The 14455-nt window shown below is 38.2% G+C and overlaps 1 protein-coding gene across 1 annotated transcript in view; it reads left to right on the forward strand.

The window, feature by feature from the left end:
- LOC126204436 (uncharacterized) overlaps positions 1–14455 on the forward strand; it is a 384821-nt gene that overhangs the window by 352902 nt on the left and 17464 nt on the right. Inside the window, exons 37-38 of the mRNA XM_049938825.1 lie at positions 8608–8822; positions 11525–11638. Coding sequence (XP_049794782.1) covers positions 8608–8822; positions 11525–11638 — 329 coding nt within the window. The remainder of the gene's footprint in view (positions 1–8607; positions 8823–11524; positions 11639–14455) is intronic.

Raw genomic sequence — 14455 nt, forward strand, 5'->3', positions numbered from 1 at the left:
AATGTTAGCTAACAGTTCCTAATTGCATTTTATATTTTCTCTTATCTGTAAATTAGTGAAATCCTAACACCTTAAATTTTACATGTGTGCAAAATTTTGATCAGCTCAGTTGTTTTCTGCCAAAATAGTTACAAATAAATCAAGAGATCACAAGTAGACAACAGTATCGTAACAATGTCTAGCTGTGCAGCTTATAATGTCATCATTTAAAGTACAATGACAAGATCAGTTGTGACACATAGGAACTTACTGCTTGACAGTGGACTTTTTAGATGGACCACAGATTTTGAACATCAGAAGTGGGACAAGTACTATCGAAAAATACCTAATTTGGTATATATATAGTGAAAATGTGTAATTAGTAGTACCACATTTGAGTTGATAGGAAATCTCGTAATGCCACACTTCCTGACATGCTAGATCAATAAATTATTATTCTAATCATGCCTTTTTGAGAACACATTTGGAATATCATGCCGAGAAACTCAAAATTATCCATTAGTATACAAGAAGCAAAAATATTTTAAATATGGTGATGTGGACAACATCCAAGCTGCGGGATGTGTGCATTTAAGCCAACAACCAATTGAAATGCAAGTATATCACTTGACACGAGAGCATTGCCTCTAGCCTCCAAAATAAGAACCCATATTTTAGAAACATATCTAAAAGAGTGAGCTATCAACATTTAATTTTAAGTTGAGTCTTATATATATAATACTGGGAAACATTCCACGTGGGAAAAATATATCTAAAAACAAAGAAGCTGTAACTTACCAAACGAAAGTGTTCGTATGTTGATAGAGACAATAAAAACAATAAAAAACACGCACAAATTTCAAGCTTTCGCAACCCAAGGTTGCTTCATCAGGAAAGACAAAAGGATGTGGGTTTTAAGGGAGAGGGTAAGAGTCATTCCAATCCCGGGAGCGGAAAGACTTACCTTAGGGGGGAAAAAGGACAGGTACACACACACACACACACACACACACACACACACACATATGCATCCGCACATATACACACACAGGCAACATATGTAAATGCAAAGAGGTTGGGCAGAGATGTCAGTCGAGGTGGAAGTACAGAGGCAAATTCTCTCTTCCCGTTACCCACCAGGCCTCAACCTCTGGTAATTTCAAGTTCCCGCCTCTCGTACCTCACCTGTCATTCAACAACATCTTTGCCTCTGTACTTCTGCCTCGACTGACATCTCTGCCCAACCACTTATATATGTTGCCTGTGTGTGTATATATGTGTGGATGGATACGTGTGTGTGTGTGTGTGTGTGTGTGTGTGTGTGTGTGTGTGTGTGTACGTACACCTGACCTTTTTCCCCCTAAGTTTTCCGCTCCCAGGATTGGAATGACTCCTTACCCTCTCCCTTAAAAACCCCACATCCTTTAGTCTTTCCCTCTCCTTCCCTCTTTCCTGATGAAGCAACCTTGGGTTGCGAAAGCTTGAAATTTGTGTGTGTGTGTGTGTGTGTGTGTGTGTGTGTGTTTTTTTACTGATGAGGGCCGCGGCCGAAAGCTTTATGTAAGTGTCTTTTAATTGTGCCTGTCAGCAACTTAACATGTCTCCTTTATGGTAAGTAGCAATCTGTCTTTTCCTACATTGCTGATATTTCTACAGTGTATGTCAATAAAATTAACATCTAATTTCAATTTTACTGTGGATACCACCACCTAAAACAATTTGAGTAAATTAATAAATGAATATGAACTATGCATGCAATGACTTTATTTATTCACAATGTGAGGCAGTTTACATAGATGTTCTCAATAAAAAGGAATGCCATTGATTTCGCTTTTTCCCATTAATGAGTTGCTACTGATAATACAAATTGTCATTGCTAAACTATCGGTATGTTGTACATATTAACATAACTACACTACACTACACTGTTTAGTCCTGTTTTCAGAAGCATTCGAATCAGCACTACTTCATCAATTCAAAGCTTAACACACAATATTTGTGTCCATGGCTTCAATGGCTTTCCACGTTTTAGGAACTGGCGAAGGTCCTGTTTCACCCTCATCTTTACTGTCTTGTTTTTCTGTCATCTGCTGTTGCAACACTTCATCAGTAATCATGGACTAACAGACAGCAACATCTTCATCACACTCAACATAACTACCAAAGCTAAGGCATGTGATATTTTCATCTTGCCCATTATCTGCTGCAGTTGTTCAGCTGCGGTTTCATTGTTTACTGACATGATGTCTTCTGCGATGTCATTGTTTTCTGATGTGATCTCTCCTGTTAGTGCTCGTATCCAGTTAAAGCCAGCCTTTTGAAAACAGTTTGATATTATGCTTTCTTGCATGGAATCCCATGCATTTCTCACAAAATGCATAACATCCAAGATCGTCACTTTTCTTGTTGTACCATCAAACGGGGTGATTTAGGATGGTTTTGTCATTATTTTCATTGTAAATTTTGCATATATTGTTAGATTAAATTGATTGTTATGGAAGTGGTAGGGTATATATGTAACGAATAAAATATCCCAGAACCAGAAAGTGTATGTGTAGATATATTTATCTGAGGCAGTTAAATAAAGTGTCCAAAGTTACCCCATGGTATGGGGTGATTTCGGACATACGTGTTTATTAAATCTCTGTCCAAAGTTAGAGTATACAGGGTGGTCCATTGGTAGTGACCGGGCCAAATATCTCACGAAATAAGCATGAAACGAAAAAACTACAAAGAACGAAACTTATCTAGCTTGAAGGGGGAAACCAGATGGCGCTATGGTTGGCCCGCCAGATGCCGCTGCCATAGGTGAAACGGATATCAACTGCGTTTTTTAAAATAGGAACGTCCATTTTTTATTACATATTCGTGTAGTACGTAAAGAAATATGAATGTTTTAGCTGGGCCACTTTTTTCGCTTTGTGATACATGGCGCTGTAATAGTCACAAACATAAAAGCATGTGGTATCGCGTAACATTCCACCAGTGCGGCCAGTATTTGCTTCATGATACATTACCCGTGTTAAAATGGACCGTTTACCAATTGAGGAAAAGGTCGATATCGTGTTTATGTATGGCTATTGTGATCAAAATGCCAAACGGGTGTGTGCTATGTATGCAGCTAGGTATCCTGGACGACATCATCCAAGTGTCTGGACCGTTCGCCAGATAGTTACATTATGTAAGGAAACAGGAAGTGTTCAGCCACATGAGAAATGTCAACCACGACCTGCAACAAATGATGATGCCCAAGTAGGTGTTTTAGCTGCTGTCGCAGCTAATCCACACATCAGTAGCAGACAAATTGTGCGAGTATCGGGAATCTCAAAAATGTCGGTGTTGAATGCTACATCATCACCACTTGCACCCGTACCATATTTCTATGCACCAGGAATTGCATGGCGACAACTTAGAATGTAGTGTACAGTTCTGCCACTGGGCACAAAAGAAATTACAGGACAATGACAGATGTTTTGCACACGTTCTGTTTAGCAATGAAGCGTCATTCACCAACAGCGGTAACATAAACCGGCGTAATATGCACTATTGCGCAACGGAAAATCCACGATGGCTGTGACAAGTGGAACATCAGCGACCTTGGTGGGTTAATGTATGGTGCGGCACTATGGGAGGAAGGATAATTGGCCCCTATTTTATCGATGGCAATCTAAATGGTGCAATGTATGCTGATTTCCTACGTAATGTACTACCAATGTTACTACAAGATGTTTCGCAGCATGACAGGATGGCGATGTACTTCCAACATGATGGATGTCCGGCACATAGCTCGTGTGCGGTTGAAGCGGTATTGAATAGCATATTTCATGACAGGTGGATTGGTCGTCGAAGCACCATACCATGGCCCCACGTTCACCGGATCTGACGTCCCCGGATTTCTTTCTGTGGGGAAAGTTGAAGGATATTTGCTGTCGTGATCAACAGACAGCGAATTGTCAGTGCATGTGCGAACATTACGGAAGGTGAACTACTCATTGTTGTGAGGAACGTTGTTACACATATTGCCAAATGCATTGAGGTTGACGGACATCATTTTGAGCATTTATTGCATTAATGTGGTATTTACAGCTAATCATGCTGTGCTGGCCGCAGTGGCAGAGTGGTTCTAGGTGCTCCAGTCTGGAACCGCGCGACTGCTACGGTCGCAGGTTCGAATCCTGCTTTGGGCATGGATGTGTGTGATGTACTTAGGTTAGTTAGGTTTAAGTAGTTCTAAGTTCTAGGGGACTGATGACCTCAGATGTTAAGTCCCATAGTGCTCAGAGCCATTTTTTTAATCACGCTGTAACAGCATTTGTTCTCAGAAATGATAAGTTCACAAAGGTACATGTATCACATTGGAACAACCGAAATAAAATGTTCAAATGTACCTACATTCTGTATTTTAATTTAAAAAACCTACCTGTTACCAGCTGTTCGTCTAAAATTGTGAGCCCTATGTTTGTGACTATTACAGCGCAATTTATCACAAAGCAAAAAAAGTGGCCCAACTAAAACATTCATATTTCTTTACATACTACACAAATATGTAATAAAAAAATGGGGGTTCCTATTTAAGAAAATGCAGTTGGTATCTGTTTGACCTATGGCAGCGCCATCTGGTTTCCCACTTAAAGCTAGACGAGTTTCGTTCTTTGTAGTTTTTTCGTTTGACGCTTATTTCGTGAGATATTTGGCCCATTCACGATCAATGGACCACGCTGTATAGATGGCGAATTCGGACAGTTACTGCCTTTTTTAAAATTCTACATGCTTTTTATTTGATTTTGGTGACATTTTGCACATTTTAAGGTAGCCCTTTGTTATGAATAAGTGATATGGAATAATATAATGAATTTTATATATTACAGACAAGTTCTGCACGAGCTGGTTTAATATTTTTGCTTAAGCGAACAGAAAGATCTTGTGACTCTTCTTCTTTTTTATTTAGCACTAGCTGTCCTCCCATTTTTTCGGATGTGCTTTCTGCACTTTATTTTGTATGGTTGATTTAGGTATACCATACAAATCACACGCTTTTCTGTATGATAATTTACCACTCTGAATATCACGAACAGCTTTATCTAAAAGTTCCGGGTCATAATTACACCGTACTGTAGCACCTCTCCTGCTCTTACATGTTCCTGGCATTGTCCGAAATCACCCCACACAGTACACAGTTTTAGAAAAGCCATTGTTGTTTTATAACCTTGCACGAGAGACTCGACAAACTTGTTCAGAAATTGTCTCAATGCTGTTGGCCACTGAGTGCGTCGACAATTACGGTTACTATGACTTCCTGCTCAGTGGAACAATAGAAAGTTTCCACTTTACGATAATGCATGGATTTTTGACACTGAGACTGTTCGTCAGCTGTTCACCTAGGGAAACAATTAACGCAAAATAAGTTGTGGAAAGTGACAAATGCAACCTTGCACTTAAAATAACTTGTGCACGGACGTTAAAATAAGTAACTCTTTGTTTCTATGCAGTGGCAAAGAGCAAATAAGCCATATTGTCCGAATTCGCCCCAGTGTCCGAAATCAGCCTGTTTGGCGGTACTGTGAAGACAGATGAGCCTCCTATGGACAAGAATTACTCTGTTTTTGTTTCAGACATTTTATAATGTCTTGTTAGAGTGTCTGGAGGTGGCCTGTGCAATTGGCAGGAAGAGACATTATATTTATATTACAAAGATATGATGATCTTGATGATGTGCTGCATGTTGATCAATGAAGATGATTTTCCTGTTTCTGATACCCAATCTTGTATCCCAAGCATGCAAATATTCTTCAAATTTAGTTGTCGTTACCCATGCTTTCATATTAGATGTATATCTGCATGGGAATTTCTGCAAATTTTTGAAACATTGTGGACTTTTTGCCTTTCCAATTACTAGCGGCACCAACTTTTCTGTTCCACTTGCATTGAAACAAAGTAGAACGATCAGCCTGTTTTTGATAAATTTTCTGCTGTGGAATTTTTCTGCTCTAAACTCCAGGGTTTGTCAAGCAGAAGATGAAAAAATAGGCCCTTTCATCTGCATTAAAAATATCATATCACCTCTCAGTGATCGGTGAAAGAGTGGTTTCTCATGACCCAACAGTTTCAATATTCACGCTTGCAGCCTCACCTCAAACACATTTACACAGTCAATTGTATTGGCTCTTAAACCTATAGATACAACTATTGGATGCTTTGAAATCTTGGAGTCCTAACTTTTTTGCCAAATATGTAGCTTTAGCATGAACTGCAGTACCATCAGCTAGAATGTTCTCTGCACAAGCTTGTTTAAACTACTTCCATAGGACACTTTCTAGTTATGGAGACTGATCTTCATGCACACATTTTCTTTTGCCATTTCCTCCAAGACATGCAACTTTAATTTTGTGTGTGTGTGTGTGTGTGTGTGTGTGTGTGTGTGTGTGTGTGTGAGGAGGGGGGGGGGTCTAATTCTGATGAAGGCACTTTTGGCCAAAAGCTTACTTGTTTGTGACAGTCCTTTTGTTGTGCTTAAGTGTGACTCAGCGTCTCTGTTATATAGTGAGTAGTAATCTATCCTTTATTATATTGTTCATATTCCATCCTGGATTTTCCAGTGTTTGATTTTTTCTTTTCCTTGTATGTCAATGTATTGCCCTAATATGTGTAAATATTTTTGCAACATGTGACGAATGCATAGCCATCCATAATTTGCACTGTTGGACAAGAAATAGACTTATTTTGTTATGATACATCAACAAGCGTCAGTGTCTTTGTCTCAATGCTGACTGGGAAGATCTTGAGATGATATATGTTTGAATAGACATCTCCCTAGTCACAGATGCTTATATTGAGGTATATATAGTCATTCCTGTCCATGTCCAGGGCAACTGGCAGCATCATTTTTGATTACATCTTTGCACTGATGTTTCTGTTTCCTGTATTATCTACATGTACATAATAACTCTGCAATTCACAATTAAGTGCCTGGCAGTGGGTTCATTGAATCAGCTTTAAGCTACTTATCTACTGTTCAACCATTTCACTCTTGACAGTGCAGGAAAAATGAACATTTATTTAAGTCATTCCATGTGAGCTGTGATTTCTCTTTTTTATGGCGATCATTTATTCCTCTGTAGGTCTAACAAAATATTTTCACACACTGAGGAGAAAATGGGTGATTAAAATTTCATAATAAGGTTCTGCCACAGCAAAAAAAGTCTTTGTATTAATGACTGACACAACACTTAGTATATCATATCTGTTGCACACTCTCCCTTATTTAGCAATAATACAAAACAAGCTGCCCTTCTTTGTACTTTTTTTATGTCCTCCATCAATCCCATCTGCTGTGGGTCCCACACCATGCAGCAGTACTCTAGAAGAGGGCAGACTCTTTAGTAGATCTGTTACTTTTTGTAAGTGTTTTGTCAGAAAATCACAATCTTTGTTTTGCTTTCTCCACATTATCTGTGTGATTGTTCCAGCTGAAGTATTTGTAATTGTAATCTCTAAGCATTTAATTGAGTTTACAGCCTTTAGATTTGTGCGATTTTTCATGTAACTGAAATATAGGGATGCCTTTTAGTGCTCTTGTGGATGATTTCACATTTTTAATGATTTAGATTCATTTGGCACTTTTTGCTCCGTATAGATACCTTCTCTAAATCATTTCGCTATTCATTTTGATCTTCTGATGGCTTTACAAGATGGTAAGTAACAGCATCATCTGCAAACAATCTCAGAGGTCTGTTCAGATTGTCTCCTGAATCATTTGTTTACATCAGGAACAACAGAGGGCCTACAACACTTCCTTGGGGAATGCCAGATATTACTTCTGTTTTATGCAATGAGTTTCCATTAAATATCATGAACTGAGTCTTTCCTGAAAGGAAATCACGAATCCAGTCACACAACTGATACAATACTCTGTAGGTGGGCAATTTAATTAGAAATTGCTTATGAGAAATGGTGTCAAAAGCCTTCTAGAAATCTAAAAGAATGGAATCAATTTGACATACTCTGAAAATTTTGTGTGACAAGACTTTTATGGCTGATTACTTTTACATATTGCCCATAGGTGGCTGTTTCTCTTATCTTAACCTGCTTTTCTTTCCTCTTTTTCTTTCTAATTATTACAAATGAAATTTTAATGCATTTGGCAGTTAATATTGATTTGTATCCTTTTAATAACGTATGTTTCTGACATTTTTATGTATGTTACTATTGTATTATCTATACAGTTAATGAGTGGAACTACTCAGCTGCTGAGTTCCATCTGGCATACACTACAGCTCCACTCGGTGTCTATGCATATCACTGATGGACAAAAAATTTCATATTTTGTTTTCATAATCTGTATATAGTTAAAATATAATGTAATTTTAGATTTCCTCTCATAGAAATTTGTTAAATTTCAGGGGTCTTTATGGTTTGAAGATGGGGTTTCAAGACTGAAACTGGTTACCACAAAAAAAGTCTCCTTTTATCAAGACTGATTATTTTATTATAATTTGTGTCTGTTAAGTAACACAAGCTTCTTCGATGAAGTATCTTATCAATATCTGTAATATTTTCCTTTCATTTTTCTCAAATGTTAAGTATAATACAAACAACATATGTTACATTGTGTTATGGCTTTGCCTCTAGGGGGTGGTGACACAGGCTGTGACTGTATAGCAACATCTCTTAGACAAGGTGCCAAATCAATTACCACCTTTGAAATACTACCAGAACCACCAGCAAGGCGAAGCAAGGATAATCCTTGGCCACAGTTCCCACGTGTATTCAAGGTTGATTATGGGCATGAGGAAGTGCAGGTGAAATTTGGGCGTGACCCGCGACGTTTCAGCACTCTTAGTAAGGTGAGTTGTATTCAAATGTAAAATAAAATACTTTTCACGGTCATTAGCCTTGTGACACCTTTGATAATACCTTCTACCACTACATAGCTACTAACTGCAATGTTAATGTGTCTGTAGCTTAACATGTAGATGCTTTTAGTTTCTTCTCTTTTTCTCGAATAGTTAATGTTTCACTTCCATAGAGATTTGGTGCACGATAGTTTCTTGAAGTACTTTCTGAGCTTTCTGCTAAACAGGCTATTGCAAACTTCAGCACTGATATCTATTCACTTAGTACTTTTAACCCTGTCTGGGAAATTTTCTTTCACTTCATTCTTCGCATCTTTAGTTGAACAATATTGGCAATAATCTGCAGCCCTGCCTTCCTTTTTAACATCAGCTTGCCTTTTTTGGGTTTTCCACTGTATTTACTCCTATAGAAACTGTGTTTTACTCAAATAGACCCTACTTGATCATCATTTGCCTAAGAATTTCTAACTTTGATTATTTAAAAGGCCTTTTGGAAGTACAGGATGAGACAGTCGAATAGGAAGGTTTTGAGAACTGTTGGTTGTTTTTATGAGGGGAGTGGTTGTAGGAGTGAGGGGAGCACAGCAATATAAATCACTTAAGACTGAAGTAAATAGAAAGTGCAGGGTAGCAAAGCCGAAATGGTTGCAGGGAAAAATGTGAAGAAATCTAAAAAGAAATGATCTTTAGGACAACTGACTCACCATTTAAAAAAAGTCAAAATAAACTTCAGTGATTTTAAAAGCAAAGGTGGTAACATTAAAGAGTGCATTGGAATTCCACTGTTATCTGCAGAAGAGAGAATAGATAGGTGGAAAGAGTACACTGGAGCTCTCTAAGGGGGATGACTTGTCAGATGATTTGACAGAAGAAGAAACTGGTATCAGAAAGAAAGTATTAATCAGAATTTAAAAGAGTTCTGGAAGACTTGAGATGAAATAAAGCAGAACAGATAGATAACATTCTATCAGAATTTATAAAATCATTGAGGAGGGAAATGACAACCAAATGATTATACAACTGGTGTGTAGATTCTGAGAGACTGGCATGTACCACCAGACTTTCAGAAAGGTGTCATCTACGCAGTACTGAAGACAGCAAGAGCAGATAAATGTGAGAACTATTGCACAATCAACGTAACATCTTGTGCATCAAAGCTGCGTACAAGAATAGTATTCGGAAGAATGGAAAAGAAAATTTGGGACCTGTTAAATGACAATCATTTTGGCTTTAGGAAAGGTAAAGGCACTAGAGGCAGTTTGATAATGGAAGAAAGACTGAAGAAAAATCAAGATATTCTCGTAGGATGTGTCTGTCTATAAAAAATGTTTCGACAGTGTGAAATTGTGCAAGATGTCCAAAATTTTGAGAAAAAATAGGAGTAAATTAATGGGAAATATAGGTGATATACATGATGTACAATAATCAAGAGGGAACAGTAAGATTGAAAGATGAAGAACGAGGTGCTTGTATTGAAAAGGGTGTAAGACAAGGGTGCAGTCTTTTGCCCCTGCCATTCAGTCTATATGGCTAAGAAGCAATGACAGAAATAACAGAAAGGTATAAGATTGGGATTAAAACTGAGGGTGAAAGGATATTAATGATAAGATTTGCTGATGACAATGCTACCCTCAGTGAATGTAAAGAAGAATTACAGGATCTGTTGGATAGAATGAGCAGTCTGGTGAATACAGAATATGGACTGAGAGTAACCTGGAAATAAACAAAAAATAATGAGAAGTAGCAGAAATGAGAATAGAGAGAAACTTAACATCAAAATTGGTAGTCACGAAGTAGATGAAGTTAAGGAATTCTGCTACTGTGGAAACAAAATAACCAATGACAGACAAAGCAAAGATGACATAAGAAGTTGACTAGTCCTGCCAAAGAGTGCATTCCTGGCTAAAAAAAGTCTACTGTTATGAAACACAGTCCTTAATTTCTGAGAATGTACTTGTATGTTTGGAATACAGCATGTATGTTAGTGAATGATGGGCAGGGGGAAAACTGGAATGGAGGAGAATTGAAGCATTTGATGTGTAGTACAACAGAATAATTGTTCTGCTGTGCTGTGCTGTGACGATATCTAGGTTTTTTGCCTTTTTAACACTAAACAGAAGTTTTACATTGCTTGTTTTGTGCCTTCACTTTTCTAGAACTCAAACTTGATTTTCCATTTAGTATTTCCTTAAATTTTATTTTAATTCATAGTTACTAATTTAGTCTAGCAATTACAAGCAATAAATGTCAGATTTATCCTCCTATTTCATTGCCCCCTTGCTTTTAAAGCTATTTTTGTTCGTTTGTTTCACTTCAGAAACTGGAAGTTCTGTAAAAATCTGGTTGGCTCACTGTAGACTCTTAAACATTAGAGGTTTCCCCTCAGTAGAAACACCTGTAGCATAGTTCACCTAAAAACTGGGACAATTTCTTTTAACCTATTGGATAATCTTTACCCTTTGTTATCCAGAAGGATAACAATTTGGCATTCACAAGTTTTAGCAATGAGGAGAACTTTCAGGCTTACAGTAGCTGCACTGCTAATGGCTCGCTTATATAAAAGCTGTATTATTTATTTATTGTAGTTTCCTCTCATGCAATCATTATACTAACACAGTAAAAGCATTTGCAGCAAAATATTTTTTGCAGGTATGATTAAATACAAGTTCTTAATGGATACATATTTTCCTTAGGAGTTCCTTGACGATGGTAAAGGCAATGTCTGCGGAATCCGTACAGTGACGGTCAATTGGACCAAGGATGATACAGGTCGCTGGAAAATGGATGAAGTCCCAGACACTGAGAAGGTAATATATACACTCTTGAACAGTTTAATTAAATGCACCAACTTTGTAGCTTTTTCCCCTAATTATAACAGCAACTTGTTGTGGCATGGGTTCCACAAGATACTCAATGCATCGGGCAGCCATACTGATACACGATTATCCAGTTGCCATCCACAACTAAGTAAAAACTGGTCACTTTGTGTGATCGGGACAGTTTCAGTAAAAGCATTCATAGAGACTTGTTGAAACTGATTTTAAGGAATGCCAATCTTGCTTTTGGTGTCCCAGATGTGCTGAATAAAATAATTTGACTTTATACTAATGATTAGATGGATGACTGTACATGAATGAGGAATGAGTGGTAACAGCACTGTACATTATTTCAACTCAAGTGGAGCCATACAAATGCACAAGATAGAATTCCCCCCCCCCCCTCCCCTCCTCCTCCTCCTCCTCCTCCTCCTCCTCCTCCTATGGTGTCTGGAGTATTCATTACAGAATTCTCAGGCATCAGGGATAACAATCATTAATCTGAGCTGAAGCTTTTTGTGTGACCTATAATATTTAGTTCTTCTAGCATGACACCCATCCAAAGTCAAAAACTTGGATGAAAATAATTCAATTTATCCTCCCTCATCAATAAATTTCTGCAGATGCCTACATGTGAACACCCCCACTTCCTTTGTTGTAATAGGAGTCTCTAAACATGGTGGCTCTGAAATATGTCTGGTAAAGTCATTGCTATTTTGATTACCCTCAAGACATTGGAATCAAGATTAAATGTTGTTTTCATTGAACATCCCATGATTTTGTCTACAGTAGTGCTCAATAATGGAAGCTGCCAGATTGCAGGTACCCCAGTAGCACAAAGCAGGTACACAGCAAGCACTGCAGGAGGGAGTGGGACTTGTCCAATGAAACACAGTATTATTCTCTATAATGCCACTAAGAACACAAAATATGTCATTAAAGTGCACACCACAGATTGAGGTATTTTTTTGTTTGTTTGTGGACATTGAAAGCTGATGGAATGGCATGTGTGCCACCAGCTCAGATCAGAGCATTTGACGTAAGACTATCAGCACAGATTGGCCCATGTGCATTGCAGTGCTCCAGTATTGAGCCTTCTGTAGTAAATGAAGCTGTAGTATTTCTAAAGGCCATAAGGATAACCTGTCTCTCTGGCTGTGCTGTGGTCTAATTGAGACATGCAGTATCCACTGTTACCAAATATATTCCTCTCTCCACTGGTTCTCTATAGAAGTCGGTGCATGTATATGTTTGAAGCAACTTCAGGTGGGTCATCTGTTGCTGAATGTTAAATTCAAATTCAAAGCAATTAGCATTTGACATCTAGAGGGCTAGGCCGCTCCTGCCACTAGCACACCAAAGTAAGCCTGTCTTCATTGGTTCCTGCTCTGTTGACACTTCAGTTACTTTCTAGACATGAAAATTTCGCCTGTTTCAGGAGAAGACATAACTTCAGCCTTAATGAAACTTAAGAACAGGTTTCTGACATTCTCAGAAATACCTGCTGTGTGTGTGTGTGTGTGTGTGTGTGTGTGTGTGAGAGAGAGAGAGAGAGAGAGAGAGAGAGAGAGAGAGAGAGAGAGAGTATACAACAGAGCTAAAAGTTTTAGTAGTAGTAGTAATTATGAAAAATTCCATAAGTAAATAAGTATTGATTGTTAGAGAACAGTGGTGAATGAAGGACTTTTTAGCAGATACAGCTTAATGAGGAGTATAGTATGTGACATAGTTAAGCCTTTAACTGCTGTGGACGAGTTAACTCATCATGATCCACCTCTCACTAGGTCCTGAGGATGTGTTTAAATGCAGTCCATGGGTTTTCTTGAACTGCTATTGACTTGTTTACGCATCCCATTCTGCTGATGTCTTGCTCTTGAGGACAAGTTACTTCCATACCTCGGCGAATAAAAAAAATTTGAGTATTTATCATACAGCTTATATGCCTCTGTGCATGCAATCATTTGCAAAAAAAAAAAAAAAAAAAAAAAAAAAAAAAAAATCATTTTGTCATTTTGAACAGTTTATGGAATATAATGATTGTTAAGACCACATGATCTGCAATGTGCAGGGATGGAAAGGGGTGGACCATCCGTCAGATTTGAAAATAAATAACTCGAGAATGAAATGAGATATTGTTCTGCTCTCAATTTTAAATAACATTTTGATATCTTAGCTACATTTCATACATTTTGATGTATGAGCTAATAAAATCAACCATAAGCAAAGTTCACAGTATGCATTTTTACCTCTGCAAACCCACTAACAATTTCCAGCAATGTTTTACTTAATTTGATGCATTGCACTAACTATGGCATGCAATGAATAAAAATTCAGTCCTGTATTGAGTTGTATCAAACTTGAAGATGTGCAGAAAAATACTTGTTCACTAATTGTTTTCTTAAAATCAGTTAAGTATTTCATAGTGACCACAGTGCCATCACTCAGCACAGGCACCAGCATTTGGCTAGTAGCACAGCCATAACAAAAGCACTACTCAGAATAGACTGCAGAGAGCACATCCGTGGTGGTGAAAGGGTTACTATTGAGGTATCTACATTTTGGTGCAATATCGTTGCACATATAATCATACCATTTAAATACACTCCTGGAAATGGAAAAAAGAACACATTGACACCGGTGTGTCAGACCCACCATACTTGCTCCGGACACTGCGAGAGGGCTGTACAAGCAATGATCACACGCACGGCACAGCGGACACACCAGGAACCGCGGTGTTGGCCGTCGAATGGCGCTAGCTGCGCAGCATTTGTGCACCGCCGCCGTCAGTGTCAGCCAGTTTGCCGTGGC

This window comes from Schistocerca nitens, chromosome 9 (assembly GCF_023898315.1).
Source record: "Schistocerca nitens isolate TAMUIC-IGC-003100 chromosome 9, iqSchNite1.1, whole genome shotgun sequence".
In the NCBI taxonomy this organism is placed as follows: domain Eukaryota; kingdom Metazoa; phylum Arthropoda; class Insecta; order Orthoptera; family Acrididae; genus Schistocerca; species Schistocerca nitens.